The following is a 14,429-nucleotide window of genomic DNA, read 5'->3' as shown; positions in this document are numbered from 1 at the left end:
TAAAATTAGTGAAATACTTCACCGTACTATATAAGATACTTATGAATAGCCTAAACCTATTTTACAAAATATATCTCTGATAACAAGAACTATTAATCATCGAAGACAAAAAAGCTATTGATTACTAGATATATGATATATATACAATAATTCTTCAACAATTTATACAACATTATTTTATGTATCTATTTCTTTCTATGATAACATTTATTATATTTTAAGTTTTTTTCTTTTTTGTTATAAGATTTGTACTACATGATGTTATTGTACAAATATAATTTCTCTAATTACCAGCACTTTGTTCAGCTTAGATAAAGCCCGGTATTAAGGCTTTCGGATTGAAGGATATTATCCCATATCCATTTCTTAAAGCAGGTGGAGAAATTACTTGATGCACACAAAAGCTTCTATTGTGTTTAAAGGACCAATTGAACCGTGGCCTCTGAATACTTTTATCTTTCATTTTTGGCATTGAACGCAGCTGAGAGAGATCAATCTTGGTGGTCTTTGTGTTTCTCCGTAGAGGAAGATAAATTGCTTTATTAATATCCTCAAGCAGTTGTGTGTTAGAGTCAAATGCATTTCTAGAGTTGTAAAACAGATGAAAAACTTTCAAGCATGTCAGATGCAGCAGCTTGCAAGGCTTGGGCAAATCACTTTGACCATTAACTAGAACATGCTGAATGAACTCTTTCGTCCTTTCATCTATGATCTCTCTCCCCAAAGCAATTGAATCTTCCATCCCAAAATTTGGGTTCTTCATCAAATTGAGCCCAAGAAAATTCCACTTTCCCTCTTCAGTTTCCCTCTGTTATATACACATAAAATGGGACTCATGTCAGGATTTTTTTTAATATATGGCAACTGATTAGCTACTTCTTCTTTATTATTAGGGTTAAATATATTTGTAGATCTTCATGTTTTAGTTTCTTAAATTTAAATTTATTTTTTATTTCTTTAAATTTTTAAAATACTTTTTTATTCCCAATCTATATACGTGTCATATAGGAAATGTTGAATTTGTAATTTTGTAACATTCTTTTATTACTAAAATTTGATTTTTAAATTACAAAATTAAAAGTCTGACAATAAAAAATTATGAATTTTTTATTTCATGCTCACTACTGACATATATATGGTGGGACGAAGGACTAAAAAAAAATTTATGAAATTTGAGTGAATCGGACTAAAACATTAAACTTTAATTTGGGAGACTAAAAAATTATACCCATAATTTGAGAGATTAAAATTATATTGAAATCTTACTATTATCATTACTTAAGTACCTTGTAGGTCTGTATATCATTTAATAGACGACATATAACCATTAGTAGTTTAGTGATGGGTTCATATTGAGCCGGCCTGAGATTCTCGTATGACAAGCTGGGATTCAAAAAACATGAAGCTGGAAGAATCATGGTGTGTATGGCAATAGAGATCATCCCATTCTTCAGGTAGTCATCAATTGATGGTGCCTCTCCCTTTTTGTTCCACTTTGCTTCCGTTAGCCACGAAAGGAAAGTTTCATACCACTTAACAAAAGTAATAACACTCCAGTGTTAATTATGAATGATTAATAATTGGTTAAGAATTAAGATTAATTATATACTAAACATATTGAAGTTAGAAAGCTTACTAGATCTTGTAGACTACTTTGTATATCATGAATCCCTCCTTGTTCGACATATTTTCCAGAAGCTTCACTCACGAGATTATCAAGAGCTTCAAATATGACTTTGCCGTGGCTACTTAAGCCCTTAGAATCCCACCTGTCACACACACACACACACATATATAAAAGGTTAAAAATTAATGTGCATGTTCTAAAATAATTTTATATACTTTTTCATGTATAATTAATAGTGTCTCAAAATTATAAATTGAAGTAAAAAAATCACATTGATAATGAACTCAACACATATATAACTTTCTTATTTAGATTAATATAAGTAAAAACAATTATTTTAAAATTTATTTTAGATTTCACTTTTCCTTGACTTGATAACTCCGTAACAAGTTTAAAGAGAAGGAAAATGCATGGTAACAATTATGTATACCTTCTAACTGCATTCATGAAATCGTTCAACTCCTTGAATGATCCTTCTGCGTCAAAGAAATCATCCGCAACTGTGATCATTACAGCACTCTTTGCCACTAACATTCGTACGTAAGTGTCATTTGGATAGGTAGTGGCAGCAGCTATAGCATAGTAACAATATGTGGTCTTCTCTCTTCCAAATCCCATATTCGTTAGACCGCAATTTTGGGCCCACCTGTTACAATGATCGTAACTTAATTTGTGATGAGACATGAGTTATAACAAGCTACGCTATGTTATTCTTAAATACGTTCACCAAAAAAATTCTAAAATTAATAAATCAGACCTCATCAATTCTTTTAATTCACTTTTGAAAATTGATTGCTTAAACTCGTAATTTTGCATGGCAAGTTGAAGGAGATCAACGTTGTGAAAGTGTGAAATCCTACACCAGAGAGTTGTCAAATGAGTACTGTGGTCATGTGAAATTAATGCTAAGCAACTTTTTTTTAAAAGGAAACAATTTACATACGAATTAAACGTACCTAACATGCGAGGTCTTTCCTTTCCATAGGAAATTGACTTCTTCATTTTCTTCTATCCAGATCCTATGATCCAAATGATCCATGTGAGCCAGCCACGGAATATTCAATTCACGTTGAACCTGTTTAATTTGACCAATTGAACAATAAATGTTTTAAGGTGGAACTATTTCAATATTGGACGAGGATAATCTTTGCATATTTAAATTAATATAAATTTGTTTAAAATGAAACTTCAATGATGATGCGACAGTCTTTGCATGCATGATGGTCAATATTATATAGATATTAGCCATACCATTTGCTGGAATTGGGACAATTTCCTCTGCGTTTCACCGTTTTTAGTTACCAAGCTTCTCTTTAGTAGATCCCTCGTGAAAGATTTGACATCCTCAAGTTCATTTTCCCCACAGAAAATAAGGTTTGAGGCTCTGTACATTGAAAGCATTGTAGTTGAAAAGTGTTCGGGTTCCTTTTCAACTCGTGTTCTAATCTCTTCATCATCAAGAAACCAACGAAACAGTACTGCATATTGCATTAATCGGGGAACTTTAATGAGTAAATTTTTTATATGGCAGCGTGGAACAGTCAGAGTCAGGTATTTGGTGCAAAATCAAGTTTCTACGTATGAGGGTTAATTGAGTAAATAATAGAAGTATTATTGTGGGAATTTTCTATGGATGCTAATTCAATTATTGTCAACTGTTTACTGTGGGCATCTTCTATTGGTGTACGAGAAACAATTTGCTCATGGTTAAGTAGTTGTATAGCACTGTAGGCATGGTATTGGCAGGTTGCATATGCCTCATAGGTGTTGTGTACGGATTACAATGGATAGAATCTGAATATTATAACACCCATCTTTGTCTATGCTTGCATTAAAAAAATACTCATACCCGATCCTAAGCACATGCAGGTAAGAATTTTAATCTCTATATCTTTTTATCTGTTGAGTACTTTTATATAAAATCAATAAATTAATAAAAAAAAATATTAATTAAAATAATTATTACAAGTAAATAAAAAAATTACTCTTAAATCACCCAAATATAACATTAAAATTAAATAAACATAAATTTGAGTCATTCAAACATAAGTCAGAACCAAACAACATTATACACTTAATCATCTAACACAAAATAAAGAATTACGCATTCACTCACTTGTAACAAAATAAAGAAAAATTTTATCAAATAAAATATGAAGTCTAATAAATTTGAAGCTGTAAAAATATATTAAATGAACATTTTGCTTCTACCAATGTTATACATTCATTTATTAAATTATTAACTTAATGAATAAATAATTAGTTGAATTCGATAAAAAAAATATTCGCACATTAAACAAACTAAAAAACTAGCCAGACCTTTGTAGACTTTATGGAGTAGTTAGTCAGATAAACATCCACATAATTTCAAGACATAATTAATCCCACCCCAAATGAGAGTATTTGCAAGGATATAATATCCGTACTTGCATTTGTTCCTATATTAAATTAAATTTCGTGGGTAAGTATTTATCTCGAATTCATTCTAAATAATCAAATAATTACCTTACTTATTTGCAAATATTGTGTGAGTATTCATAAAATTTGGATATACATTATTTTAAAATATTGTTTAGATTGATAGATATTATATGTAAATCATGAATTTATTTTCTGTTTAAAACTTAGGATGTTAAGTTAATAAATAAAGGTTATTGAGATGAAAAGAATCATCAAGTTAAAGAGGAGATAATCATCCTAATTGCGAGAGAAGAGGGAGGGGGTGGTCATGTGAAAGGAGGGTTTTTCAAGTTTTCCCAAGAAATACTTGTAATGATGATGTGGATGTAAGAACAAGTGTTAAAAGATGCTGAATTAAGTTAAATAAACTAGTGCCGTAGATGTATGAAAGGCCAAAAAAATCACATTAAATGAATTTATGAGGAAGTGTATGTTTTTTCCCAACAATCTTTGTTTTTGTTTTTTTACATAGACCAAGAAAACTAATAAATAAATGAAAAAAGTATAATACTATTCAAAAAAATCTTATAATGGTAAATTCATTTATAAATTTTGCTATCTCTATCATTAATATTATTAGAGATATAAATAAAAAAAATTAATATTATATTAAAAAATCAAAATGAAACTTATTTTAGAACATATTTTTCCTCCTAACACGATATTTATTGTGAGATAAAGGTATATTGAATTTTTATAGGTACTAAAGTCAAATTTCTAGATATTTTGAGAGCAAGAAAAAGATATTAACATGGTCATGGTGAATTGTAATTACATGATTATAAAACTTTTTATACTAACAAAGTGTATATATAATCTTTTTTCTCTCTCTATATATGTATACCAGTGTCTTTTAATACTCCTAACAATAAGTGTAATATATTCTTACAATATACTTGTTGCTTATAAATAGGATTAGAGACTACATGACTAGATTGTTTCTAAAAGCAAGCTAGCAATATGTGTGTGTAAAATATACTGTAGTTAATTGCAACGGATGCCATACATGATGGTGATACGCTGTATCCATGCATCCTTAGGAGATGAAATGCCAAGGAGTCTTTGTGAAGTTGAGCTGCCACCATATTGGTAGGTTTTACCCATGATTCTTGCTCCACATAGTTCCTGTATGTTTCGGGCGAAAATGAAGATAACAGGATAATTAGGCTGACGGTAATATATACAAGAACAATAATGAGCAACTTTATAGATCATTGTGGGGCTGTTTATTTTGGACTGATATATATATATATATATATATTGATCACTAGATTAAATGTATTAATTTATTGTTATTTTTTTATCGGTGATTAATTTATTGTTAATAATCATGTATCGTAGTAAGAACAAAATTTAGTTCATGTTTTTAAATTGTTGTCATAAGTTTTTGATTTCTAGCATGTAATTGCCTCCATCATGAATGAATACTATTTAAAAACTTATGATTTGAACTTTTTAAAAAATGTCGTTTACAACATCTAGAACTTTGTCTAGAGATTGCTATTTTCCTTTGTCATTATATCATGCAAAATAGTCAAGTCTGCCTTAATTATAGACATATTTCCCCCTATTTACGACCTTTACCTGTAGACCTTGGCCAAAATTTCATCAATCTCTTCAACGAAGTGCTCAGCCAACCCTAGCCTTTGTAATTGGTTTACCATGCAAAGCTTTATAAGTTCCTCGTCCATGGGGTACGTTTGTGGAACTGTAGAAACCAATGTTAAAGATTTTTAAAAAAGAAAATCAAACAAACATTATCAAGCTAATACTCCCTTCGGCTTAATTATAAGATTATTTTTAAAAAGTTGTTTATTCTTTTTTATTTTTAATTTCTAGTTCATTAATTTATTTTCTATATATTCTTATTTAATTATTTACTCTTCAAACATTAATAAAAAAATAAATAAGTGGATAAATAGAAAGAAAAGAAAAAGATAATTTTGAAATCATAATACAAATAATTGATAAATTTAATGCGATAATTATTTTTTTTAAGAAAGTGAATTATTTAAAAAAAATCTTATAATCAGGGATAAATATAATATGTACTCTAAAGACTGCAAAGTGTTTTGATTTGCTTATTAAGTGTTTACACCATAAGTCTACCCGCATGAAATTCAGTTTAATCAAAATTAGGTGCTACCACCAACAAGTTGGATTCGAAATTAGATTTTATCTAGTTATATAAAATATTAGGTTCAAATATTATGAATAAAAAAAAGTAATTAACATAAGAGATCTTATTGTAAAGCTGATTAGTTAGGTTTCTCAAAAAAATTAACCAATTAAAAAAAAAGATTCAAACCTCCATCAGGACATCTTTGAATTAGAGACTGTAAATAGGCCAGACACTCAATCTTCCCAGTAGCCATGAAAGCTTTTGCAGTAGCAGAGGGTGATTGGAACACTGAACCATCATCACTGAGATTGCTACGTATATCTTCTTCACTTATTGTATATGTAGGTGGCAAAGCTTCAAGATATGATAACAGTGGTGGGAAGCAATGCTTCCCCACAAGTTCCTCCCTATTCATACCAATATAGTATAATTAGCAAGGTAATTTCTTATCATGAATCCAGGAATAGTCAAAGAGAAACTAGAACAAATTAAAATACTTGGAAGGAAAGATTCCATAAGTATACTTGTTAAGAAGATATTGTTGACCGTGAAAGATCCTTGACACAGACCCTGTCACTGCATCTGGGAACACAATTTCTAAACCAACACTCTCTGAAAGTTGAACCATGGCTGGAAAAACAATCCTAAACCAACGAGGACAATTGTTGTCGATATCCTTGAGCAGCTTTTCAATATTTGTTTCAATGAAGACCAAACCTGAGATTAAAAAACCAACAAAGATATGTAAGTAAAAAAAAATGAGTCCAATTTTTTTTTTCTTATGAATAAAAGGAGAATTAACCCCCAAAGAGCACTAGAAGCCACGTTGAAAAGTGGTAAAAGATAAATCTGGCATGACATCACTAAAAATAGAAGATGTAACAAAATAAAAAATACATAATTAAACGGTCATCAATAGAATGAGTCCACTGAGTAGCAATGCAATACAACAATTTGGAAACCATGAAAGTTATTAATATATATAACCTGTGTCTATCATTAATGCACCGGTGTTCCACTTTTTGAGTGCAACAATGGAAGCTAGGGTTGCCGGAAGTGTTTCCAATGTGGGTTTTCCAAAGGCATCACACTCACCCCAAAACCCTTGTTGATTTTGGTTGTTGAGAAGCCAGTCCAAGCAGTTTTTGAACATGGGTTTGAAAGAATTGTGGGAATCAGGTATCATTGCTAACCATGCAGTATCATAAGCTGAGGGGCATATAGAAGTATAGGGATCAACATTTGATGAGAATATTTTCCCCTTAATCTTTTCAACGAGGGAGGATGAAGGAGACTCCATTTGTTTAAACTTCAAAAAAAAAGAACAGATCGACGTATTTGGAATATAGTTTTGTTTAACCTCAAATATGTGTGATATCAACGTCGAGTAAGCATGCTATTTATAGTCTAGGTCATGACAGAATTCTATTCGTCAATTATGCAGTATTTTTTTATTTTGTTGTGTGACTAGAAGACATGTGAAGCTTCTTATTTATTTAGCACTTAATTAATTTTCTTTTACCGGTTCTACCCATTTAAAAATGAAATAATACTTTCAGTTGGGATTCTTGAGTTCCCTAAGATTGATTTGATTTTTAAAATTTCAGGAACATAACAACACAACAGTAATTGTTCTATGTTAGGTTTGTAAAATGAGCATGGGACTAGACAAAATAAACAACGCGTGACAGAACAAAGGCCTCAATATTTGTCACTCGCGAGAAACACCAAACAAGGTCTTGTCCTGCGTAACAAAACGTCGAAAGACAAAAAAAAACTCCTTAAAATTTCGGCACGTCTTCTCCCTTTTCTCGACAACGTTGGCTCCCTTTTTTCATTGACATCAACGCTCTTCTTCTCCTATTTATCAAACTCTTTTTTTTTTTTTTAATTTGTTTGATCTTCATGTTCTCGCGTCTCCACCAGAATCTGAAAGACATGGAAGCTTCATGCTCTTTTTATTTATTTATTTACTTATAAGTTGCGTTTGTTCGTGTTCTTGGCTTCTGGCATCTCCAAAATTCAAAAAGGCAGTGATGCTTCACTATTACTTGTTAACTTATATGACATTACGTAATTATATAATATAATATATAAAATATATATTTATATATACTACAATATTTATTATATATTTATAATATTATAATATAGAATAATATATATTATATAACTATAAAAAATAATAATATGAATAATTAATATTAAAATAGTATTACAGTAAATTTTATATTATTTTATTTATATCTTTGATTGTTGATCAAATAATATATATGATAAACAATTGCCCTCTGTTACTCAAATGTATATCCTTATATATATATTTTAGAATAAAGTAAAGTGATAAATTCAGAATCCAAGAGATAGTACTTTAGTTCTTTGGAGTATATATATCTGATATTTTAAATTGATATTTCCTTAATTCATTATTGCATTAAATTGATATTTTAAATTGAGGTGACATTTTTTCATGATTTGTTACATGTTATTAAGTTGACCAAATTGTTGTAATAAACTACAAACTTAATCTAAAAAAAACACCAAAAAATATTAATTTAAGTGGCTAAAACAAAACTTTGATTAAACTTATGAAATGAAACCAAAAATTAGAATAGGGATAAAAATATTTCTATTCAAAGGTTTAGTAAAACGTGCACGTAACTTGGTCCGGTTGAAAGTTTGGTGAGGCCGTCATTGTCCACTCATATAATTCAATATAGAGGGTCCTTCAGTGGGGTATACGTCAATAAATAACCACGACACATCGATCCTTTACAAGGGTGTCTTTTTTGGAGTATCATATAATAAGGACGTTAGGTTACTTAGTGCTACGTCAATGTATTAACATGAATTTTCATCTTAATTATGAGATTAATCTTTAATTAAAGTTAATCATGTTATACAAAAAACTCATAATCAATTATAGAAAATATATTACGTGGAGATCAAACTAAATCTTTCTCACAAATTATATTTTGTCAACTGACCTATATTGATTAGGTATAAGAGTGTTTAAATACAAGGTTTTAAAATACTTAAAAGATATTACTTCTTCCATTTCATTATAATTATTATGTAAAAAAAATTATCACAAAATAACTATTATTTTAATTTTTTAATGTACCATTAATTTTTTTTCTTTTTATATCTCTTATATATTAATAATGAACTACAAAATCTATAAAAATGAATTAATAATAATATAAAATTAATTTTCTAAATTATTACTCTCTTTTATTTTTTATTTTTAATCTGTATAAAATAACTTTAAACAAAAATTATTTTAGGATAAAGAGACTATCTTTTAAACACTCAAAATACAAATACCTCATTTATATATATTCTTCTTCTTCTTAATTTTGTCTTACTAACCCCAAATGGAGTAAACAATCCCATGTAAAATGACTAGTATAATTTAGATAATTATCTTATTTTTAGTTTTATTATATCAATGTAGTTAACTACTAGCTAGTATCCTAGTTAATGCTTCTTTGTTTTTCTTTCATATCATCTATGAATTAAGCTAAAATTTCGTATATAATTAATATATAGAACACATTTTATATATATATATATATATATATATATATATATATATATATTCTCTGTTATCACACAACTTTTGCTATTTTTGTTTTATTCATCCTACATTTTACAAGTATAATATTGATAAATATTTTTAGAACATTTTGATTATGACACACATGTACTATATTCTTTATAGACAAAGGGTAAAATTATAATTTATAATTAAAAATTAACAATTGGAATTATACTAAATTAATACATAATATATATATAGACACACAATAAATTATAAAAATATTAAAATCTTAATAATTATTTTATAAAAAAAATATAAGATTAGAAGGTATTTTCTTTATTCACTTTAAATAAGTTGTTTTCATTTATTTTAACTTTAGAAGAATTATTGTTAATTTATTTAATGTGATTGAAATATTAAAAAAAATAACTTAAATTTTACGTTAAAATAAGTGTATGATATGAAATTTTATTTGTTAATATAAACCAAACTGGGACGTAAATGTTGATCGTCTATTTGTACAATTCAAATAAGCTTTGATCACCCATAATCATTTGGGATGAAATAAAATACTAAAGCTCTTGTACTATAACTTCAATGAATTTTTTTATAAGATAGCAAATAACTTTCAAATAAAAATATTCAAGCGCGCGCATATATATATATATATATATATATATATATATATATATATATATATATATATATATATATATATATATATATATATTAGTTAACCTTTTTTAAGAACATAAGTCATACTAGAAGTGTCTGGAATCATAGTTTAGCAAGAGCCAGTTTTTTCTTCCACTTTTTTATTAGCAAAAATAAAAGATGAATATTGTAATAAGTTACAAGGGATACTCAACCCATTTACAAGTTTCAGATCCAAAGGAAAATTCCCATATTCTAATATAAACACCCACCTGATGGTTACTTTATATTTTAAACGGCATAAATTATATATACCATCAAAATATTAGGTTTTCTCTACTACTAATGAGCCTCTAAGTGGCCTTTGTATACTGTGGATGCCAGGTTACGTACATCACATGCATGCATCGTGGGTGGTCAATATTGAAGCTTTGATTCCTTTTTGTGGAAAATAATAAGTGGTGAAGGGGCGCATATGTTGCTGGTTTTGATTATTTCTTTATTTTCGGCCATGGATATATTAACAACCCTACTTTTGCATTCATCATACAGGTGTGAGGTGGAGAGACATCGATCTCCTGTTGCATATGAAGCATTTTGTGATACACATCATACATAACAAAAACAACTAAAAGTTTAAATACATTATTTTCTTGTAATTTAGTACTTTTTTATTTTAATTCTTTATATATATATATATATATATATATATATATATATATATATATATATATATATATATATATATATATATATATATTCGTCCTTAAAAGTACTTTTTTTAATGTTTAAATTTATTATTATTTAAAATATTTTAAGGACCAAAAATAAAATAAACATATTTTATAAGAATTAAAACAAAAGAAATTATAGGAATAAAAATGAAAAAAATTATTAAATTATATTAAAAAAATTATATTTAAGGCAAAACAAAAAAGTTAAACGAAATGCTGAAAGAAAGCCATATAATATACGAATCATTTTGTAGTACACGTATATAGTAGAGTTTAATTTTGATATATTATACAATTATTTTTAATTGCTCATACCAGCTAACGATAACTTGTTTTTTCTTGTCAAATTCAGGATTGCGGAGACAAGCAGACAATAAATTCTACGAAGATTACATGTTTCTTCCTCATTCGTATTCTATTTACAAAACAAAGTTGAATAGCACATCCTAATAAAAGTAAACATTTTTTTTATTATGGGTTAAAACTTATTAAAATTACAAAACTTTGAACATTCCACTTATTTAGTATGTTCAACTCATGATTTTATAATTTCTGATAAATTTTAACCAATAAAAAAATGATTAATTAAATTTTGGTCTCTCAATTTTTATTTTTTTTATTTTTAGTTCCCTGATTTATTTCACAACTTTTAGTATTTAATTAATTTTCTGTCAGTATTCTAGGTTCCAATATTCTTTTTATCTATTTTTAATTTATCATTTTTATAAAAAATAGTTTTAAAAATAAAATAAACGAAAGATTAAAATGAATAAAACAATGATTAATTTTGAATAATAAAAATAAATGAATAACTAAAAATGCCTCAAAATCATTACAAATATATTAAATAGAGTTGGAGTAGTCAAAATTTATTTATATTTTAATACATTAAATTTGGACATTTTTTTATACTTATATTTAAGTTTAGAAGGAATAAAAATTATCTTATAAATTTTTTTCCCTACTCAAATAAAATTGCTTTGAATAAAAAATAGCCATAGCTACAATAAAAGGCGTACTAACATCTTCATGAAAATGAAGATATTGGAAAACTTTTTCTTTTTTTACTGGATTGGAAAACTTCTATAATCAAATATCCACTTATTCTTAGCATCTCACATTAAATCATGACACATTCGCTTTATTAAATATTTTTTATAATTAAATTGATCTATAAAAAATTTCAAGTTTTTAATTATCGTGTTTTGAATATTTTTTACAGCTTTTATATTTTGTTTAAATATATAAAATTAGTTTATACCGTCACTGAAACTATTTACTTGCACTTTAATTTTTTTCTTGTTTTTATTTTCTGTTTTTACTTTTTAATTTAATTATATTTATTTGAATTACAATATTTACTTTTAATTATATTTATTTGAATTAGAATATTGTCTTTATTCTGGACAGAAAATTGTGACTATCATATTATAGAAATATATGATGGAGTGACACTTGTTGATCAATTTTTTTATTTAATTACATTGATCTATTTTTTTTTTCAGTTTTACCATGTTTTTAATTATCGTGTTTTAAATATTTGACAGTTTTTTATAATTTTAAAAAATAATTAACATTTAAGACTAACACCTTTTAAAGATTAATTTTGTCGTGTATTTTCTTAGATGGCAAATTTTATTTTCTTTCTCATTTTTTCTTCTTTTTTTTCACAAAAATTATATTCTTGAAAATATTTATCTCCAGGAATATATATCATTTATCAAAGGGAATAAATTCTTTAACTCTTGGATAAAAACGAAATTATATTAAATAGACATGAAAATTGTAGGTTTTAGGTTTAGACTAGTTATAAATATATTTTTTATCTCTATAATTTAACATTTTTTTATTTTTTTTATTCTTTACAAAATGTGTTTACTTTATAATTCCTCCTTAAAAAGATTTAAGTAACTTTTTTTTATTATTTAAAACTTTTTAAGAATGAAAAATAAAATAAACATATTTTATAAGGACAAAAAAAATAAAAAATAACAAAAATAAAAATAAAAAACTAAATTATAAAAAAAATATTTAAACCTTTATACAAATATCTATTGGATGGCTTGACGAAATCGATTTTTTTACCAATTGGGTAAAAGAAAATTTTAATTTTTCAATCAGGAGTATATTTTAAAAAATTACTCAAAAGGGGATAAGTCTTAATCGGTGTTACAACTTTTAATTCAAAAACTTTTAATTCAGAAATTGTAATAATTGTAAATCTAATTTCTTTTAACACTTTAAAGTCGTATTTTTTTCCAAAAAAAAAAAATGAAAGTTCGTAATATTTTACACGGTCGTAAAGTCTATTTTTTTTAAAAGGTTTACGACGTAAACCTATTTTTTTTTAAAAAAAAACTGCTGTTTTACTATTTGTAGCCATGTTTTTGTTTTGTTCACTATTTTCTTTTAGTAAATCTGTTTTTTTAATTTAATAGTGTTTACAGTTTTATTTTTATTTTAAATAAAAAAGTTTAAAATATATATTTAAATATATAATAAATAATATTAAGTTAATTTTATTAATATATTTTTTGTGATTTTATTTGATATGTTATTATTTTATTTTAATGTTTTATTATTTAAAACATGTTTTATATATTTTCAATATAGTTTACTTTAAATGTTTTTTATTTAAAGTTTAAATAATCTATCAATAAAAATTAAAAACAACATAATTAATACATTAATATAAAACGCCCAATACAAATGAAAGAAAAACATAAAAATTATAAATTATTTTAGTCATGTACTTGTTTGTATAAATAGTTAGTCCGATTATGTCCTTCAGTTCTACATAATGAGCATTTCTTAGGCCTATTTGGAATTGATTTATCCATCTCATTATGTATTCGAGTAGTGGTCGGCCTGCCTGATGTCTGTCGCCGTTTCAAAGGATCAGACATAAAATACGAACCTAAATATTGAGGTCATGTATCTTCACTTTCAAGGAAATGAAAATGATGTTGATAAACTTTGAAAATATTTTCCAACTTGTATAAAAGATCAACAAAGTCATCATAATTTAAATTGGAAAAAGCACACGCTGCAATTGCATGTGACTAAGGTAGTCAAAGTGTATGAATTTTTCACAATCACACGACCATTCATTCAATTTGACAGTGCATATCATTGCTCGTCGACCAAGTCGCGTATTTGTAATTTCTTGAACCTCAACAACAACGGACAATTACACGTGAGCATCCTAGAATAAGAGGAGGTAGAGGCCGTAGACCAAGAGGACAACAAACACAAACAAATCCAGTTCAACAAGATGAGAGACCCAGA

At 26.7% G+C, this 14,429-nt stretch overlaps 1 protein-coding gene across 1 annotated transcript; it reads right to left on the bottom strand.

Annotated features, from left to right (window-relative positions):
• Positions 1-205: 205 nt before the first annotated feature.
• Positions 206-8,207, bottom strand: LOC114375850 ((E,E)-geranyllinalool synthase). Its single transcript, XM_028333714.1, has 12 exons — positions 7,197-8,207; positions 6,734-6,926; positions 6,396-6,616; positions 5,672-5,795; positions 5,094-5,212; positions 2,879-3,105; positions 2,584-2,702; positions 2,385-2,483; positions 2,058-2,273; positions 1,637-1,769; positions 1,287-1,532; positions 206-808 (listed from the first exon to the last, which is right to left on the bottom strand). The coding sequence occupies exons 1-12, from the start codon at positions 7,507-7,509 to the stop codon at positions 308-310; spliced, it is 2,511 nt and encodes an 836-aa protein (XP_028189515.1). The 5' UTR covers positions 7,510-8,207; the 3' UTR covers positions 206-307.
• Between the last annotated feature and the right edge of the window lie 6,222 nt (positions 8,208-14,429).

Source organism: Glycine soja, chromosome 11 (assembly GCF_004193775.1).
Source record: "Glycine soja cultivar W05 chromosome 11, ASM419377v2, whole genome shotgun sequence".
In the NCBI taxonomy this organism is placed as follows: Eukaryota; Viridiplantae; Streptophyta; class Magnoliopsida; order Fabales; family Fabaceae; genus Glycine; species Glycine soja.
Note: the sequence above shows the minus strand (reverse complement) of the source record. Positions and strands in the feature narration are given on the sequence as shown.

Excerpts from the sequence above, each read along its gene's own strand:
- LOC114375850 (XM_028333714.1), bottom strand. The coding sequence starts at position 7,509 with ATGGAGTCTCCTTCATCCTCCCTCGTTGAAAAGATTAAGGGGAAAATA. Across the intron at positions 6,927-7,196 it reads TGCATTAATGATAGACACAG|GTTTGGTCTTCATTGAAACA; the intron begins GTTATATATATT and ends TTTTAATCTCAG. Across the intron at positions 1,533-1,636 it reads AAAGTAGTCTACAAGATCTA|TGGTATGAAACTTTCCTTTC; the intron begins GTAAGCTTTCTA and ends ACTTTTGTTAAG.